Source organism: Vulpes vulpes, chromosome 11 (genome assembly GCF_048418805.1).
Source record: "Vulpes vulpes isolate BD-2025 chromosome 11, VulVul3, whole genome shotgun sequence".
Lineage (NCBI taxonomy): Eukaryota > Metazoa > Chordata > Mammalia > Carnivora > Canidae > Vulpes > Vulpes vulpes.
The window spans coordinates 43,983,192-43,987,903 of record NC_132790.1 but is presented as its reverse complement, the minus strand read 5'-3'; the positions used below and the strand labels follow the sequence as shown (position 1 = coordinate 43,987,903).

Below are 4,712 nucleotides of genomic sequence, written 5' to 3'. Positions count from 1 at the left end.
TGAGAGGGTGAATTGCTCAAGGGCCCATAAGCTGCAGTGAGTGACAGGGCTAGGATTCGAACCTGGTTGATGCCAAACCTAGACTTTCTAACCACAACAAGCTCAGAGGTGCAAAGGAAATCAGGACCTTAGGCTACTAATGGCCAGGGGTCCAGAATTCAGCAGAGTTCAGTGGCGTTTTTGGAGAACTCTGTCCAAAACATAATAGTGCTTTGCAAATTCAGCTTTGGCCTAGAACACAAATGATTGTTACCAGCGTCAAGTGGTGACACCAGGAGGAAACCAGGAAAGTCTGGGAGGGATGGGCGGAAACAAGGTCCAGGCGCCATTCAAGGACTCGGGGCTGTGGAAGCTTTAGCGCAACGACAGGTGTCAGGGCTCCGGTCCCCAGCACTGTCGGGGCCGGCCGAGCCCAGGGCCGGAGCTGGGCCCCTTGCGCCCACGGAGAGGCGCATCTTGGCCCCGGCGTGGGCGGTCGGCTCCTGGAAGCAGACTCCCCAAGAGCAGAGCCTCCCGGTCTGAAGACGCTGACGGGGACCCCGTCTGCCCGCTGGCTGGGGACTCCGGGCAGAACCCCCTGCAGGCGCTCAGCTCCCGGCTGTCCGGGGCCGTGGGCTCCGTGTGGTCCACAGCAGCCCGGTCCTGCCCGCGCTTCCACAGCTCATAGCGCTCAGGTTGCAGGATGCGCACGAAGGCGTCCATGGAGAAGGTGACCCTGGCCTCCCCGCAGCTGCACTGAGAGGCCACTTTGCCGTAGTCGATCCAGCGCGGGGTGGCGAAGTTGATGGCCTCTGCGCAGTTGAAGCCGTGGTTGAAGCCAGAGTGGTAGCCATAAGGAAACGTCACCATGAACTCGCCGGCCTCCTGGGTGATCCGATTGACGGGGATCCCGTTGTCCCTGAGGACCGTGGGCGAGATGAGAGCCACCTTGTGCCTCAGGAAGGCCTCGCAGGTGCGGGCACTGCCCGGGAAGAGCTCCCTGGCCAGGCGTTCCAGGCGCCGGCCGTGCTCGGGGGGCACCGCGTACCAAGTCTTGGGCTGCCCGAAGTGCAGGTAGTTGATGCTGTACAGGTCCATGTCCTCCGTGTGCCAGGCGAAGGTGGTCTTCCACATGCCGAAGTACAGGTAGGGGGTGTTGACGCCCTCGATGACCACGCCGCACTCCTGCTCCAGCGGGGCCTGAGGGGTTCCCAGGCCCGGGTTTCAGAGTTTGGATCATATAAAGAGCCATTGACTTTTAACGGAGTAATTTGGCCTGATGTATAAGCGTTTCTTCAAATATTTTCGCTGCAGATCCTCTCAATGCACCTGTGCCTGGATGTGATGCAATAGCCCCCCCCCCCCCCCCCCCCAAGCTGGTGAGTTTTCCCACCGCCCGCCCTTCTCCTTGGTGTTATTTGGTGACGGACTGCGCTCCCCCCCGCCCCCTGCTGCACAGGAGCGGCTATTGCAGCGGCCCTGGACGAGCCGGTCCCGTTTATTAGCCAGGCCACTGCTGCCCCTGTGATTCGACTCCAGTCGGCAACGTAATTCTGAAATATTTAACTGTTTTGCACTACTGGATGAAATGTCATTTTTGTAAGACTTAGATTCTAGATGCCATGTTCCTGAGATGCTATGGTTTCAAATGAATAAGCATCACAGTTCCAAATCCCAAGGCCTGTTCTCCATACAGTAAGGTTGCCAGAAACCACAATCATATAAACCTAAGTATTAATTACTACAATGATAAAACCTCTCACATATGTCACGAACCACCACCAATTCCAACTTGAACTTTTTAAGCAACTGAAATTATAAGAACATCTCTCATTCATTCAGGAACTAAATCTTATTTTCGGAAGTTTCTTGCACAGAGGAAATGGATTTTTTTTTTTTAAGATTTTATTTATTTATGTGACAGAGAGGGAGGGAGAGCACAAGTAAGGAGAGCAGCAGGCAGAGAAGAGGCAGAAGCAGTCTCCCACTGAGCACAGAGCCCAACAGGACCCTGGGATGATGACCTGAGCCAAGACAGCAACTTAACTGACTGAGCCACCAAGGCATCCTGGAAACAGGATATTTTTTGACTGGCATTTCAATCAAAACATATTATTGAAGATAGACATAATTGAGGGAATAATTTTATTCAATCAGCTCCAATATACTTCTGTTGTCAGCAGACCAATCAGATTCCCAAAATTCTTGTTCAGTGCTAGTAAATCTCAGTTTCTTATCATTTTACTAAAAAAAACTATTTGGGGTAAAAATATTTCTTTCAAACCTGAAGATAGAAAGGTACAAAAACTCACATGTCTTAAGAGTGTGAAGACTTGATAAAAATTTTAAAAACATTCTTAATCACCAAAATAAAAAGTAAGATTTAAAATTTTTAAACACCGGGATCCCTGGGTGGCGCAGCGGTTTGGCGCCTGCCTTTGGCCCAGGGCGCGATCCTGGTAGACCCGGGATCGAGTCCCGCGTCGGGCTCCCGGTGCATGGAGCCTGCTTCTCCTTCTGCCTGTGTCTCTGCCTCTCTCTGTGACTATCATAAATAAATAAAAAAATTAAAAAAAAAAAAAAGAAATCATTTAAAATTTTTAAACACCATTTCAAATGTAAATAGTTCTTGCCTTAATCTCTTTTACATGTTTGTTTGTTCTTTTTAAAGAACAAGGGTGAAGGGTTAAACAGGAAATTGTCCAATAATACGCAATCCTGATTTGACACAAGCATTTTCCAAGATCTGGAAATATGCTTTCCCCTTTGAACGCAACCTCAAAATGAAGCAGCATGAATTGATGGCTCTATGCGTTCCATCAAAAATTAAATTCACTCAAACTATTCTTATCCAATCCCTCAATATCCTCCAAAATCATTCATGTCAAACTCTGGTCTACTCCTTCAAGTTCCCATAAAATAAAGACTGCCTGATAAAGTCTGTCTTTAAAACTTTTTAAAAAATTAATTAATTTCTTTGAGAGAGAAAGAGAACATAAGCTGGGAAAGTGGCAGAGGGAGACTCCCCACTGAGCAGGGAGCCTAACATGGGGCTTGATCACAAGGCTGTGGGATCATGTGATCTGAGTCAAAGGCATCTGCTTAACGGAGATTAAGCAGGCACCCCCCCAGCCAGGCACCCCCAAATTTTTTTTAAGATTTTATTTATTTTATTTGAGAGAGAGAGAGAGAGAGCCGGGGCGGGGGGAGCGGGGAGCAGAGGGAGAGAGAATCTTAAGCAGGCTCCATACCCAGCACAAAGCCTGACTCTGGGCTCAATCTCATAACTCTGAGATCAGGATCTGGGCTGAAACCAAGAGTCGGATGCTTAACTCACTGAGCCATCCAGATGCTCTGTCTTTAAAAGTTCAAAAAAAAATTTTTTTTTAACATGACAACATAGCAAAACTAGTTACCACCCATGAGACAATAACTAAATGTATGTACATATATCTATAACTAAATGTGCATACACACACACACATGCATTTTTAATCCAGGATAAATGGAAACTCCATCTATCATGATTTCCAAAGCAAAAATTAAAATATGTTCCTATAACTGGAAAACAAAAGCTTTAAACTTTTAACAAAGGAAGTTCTCCCTTTCTATCAATTTCACACATTTAATAAGAAAAAAAGAACAGAATAATACATAGCCTATCTTCCACTGATCTGAAATCCTGATTTCAAATAAGACATTCCCAGCCCCATAAAGTGCTTTCTCACTGGAATCATCTTCAAAAAATGAAAAGGAATGGAGTGATAAGCCAATAACATTTTATTTTATTTTTATTTTTTAAATAAGCTGTATGCCCACAGAGGTGCTTAAACTCAGGACCCTGATCAGGATAAAGAGTCATAAACTCTACTTCTACTGACTGAGCCAGCCAGGGACACTGCCACAATATTTTAATTCAATCATTTGTATCTTAATCCAATCCCAAGGCTCCTCACTGTAATTCAAGAGAGAATTAAAATTAAAAGCCACAAAAAGGTAAGGATCCAGAGAAATTTTTAATCAGGAGAGATGAAAAACCCTAGCTAGCTGACATCAGTAAATCATGGACTCAAATTAGTATGAATTGAGTGGCGACAATGCTTAGGTAACAAGAGAGGTCCAACGGAGAATAGAAAAATGAATCAAAAGATGTTTCTTTCCATGGGAAAGATAAGACAAATGCAGAATTAATACTAATTGACAAATTGGATTTGGTCTCAGGTCATGATTGCAGGGTCAAGAGATGGAGCCCTGCGTCAGGCTGGGGTGGGTGAGGAGCCTGCCTAAGGTTCTCTCTCTCTGCCCCTCCCCCTACCTGTCCCCTGCTAGCACTCTCTCTCTAATAAGAAAAAGAGAAAGAAAGAAAGAAAGAATCAAAAGAAAGAGAAAATACATTTCCAGTATTCTACTATATTTATTGGAACAAATCCACATACACATAGACTCTCGAAGTTCAAACTCATGTTGTTCAGGGTCAACTGTAGTGACTGGGTATGAGTGACCACTGACATAAACAAGAAAGACACAGAATAATAATTTTTAAAAAGACCTAGAAGGTTGCAAATGTTTTCTTAATATCATTCAGCAAGCTGACCTCTCAGTTCATTCACCTCCACTCCTTTCTTAAATGATCTTTATCCTCACCCCACCTTAGTCATCCTATGATCATCCTCACCTTTTCTGAAATCTTGGTTTAAGAATCCTTAATTGACTACCCTTTCAGTTTGCATGAA

At 45.4% G+C, this 4,712-nt stretch overlaps 1 protein-coding gene across 1 annotated transcript; it reads right to left on the bottom strand.

Annotated features, from left to right (window-relative positions):
* Nucleotides 1–372: 372 nt before the first annotated feature.
* On the bottom strand, nt 373–4,442 carry LOC112915837 (lysine-specific demethylase 4D-like). Its single transcript, XM_072725338.1, has 2 exons — nt 4,416–4,442; nt 373–1,179 (listed from the first exon to the last, which is right to left on the bottom strand). The coding sequence occupies exons 1-2, from the start codon at nt 4,440–4,442 to the stop codon at nt 373–375; spliced, it is 834 nt and encodes a 277-aa protein (XP_072581439.1).
* Nucleotides 4,443–4,712: the final 270 nt, after the last annotated feature.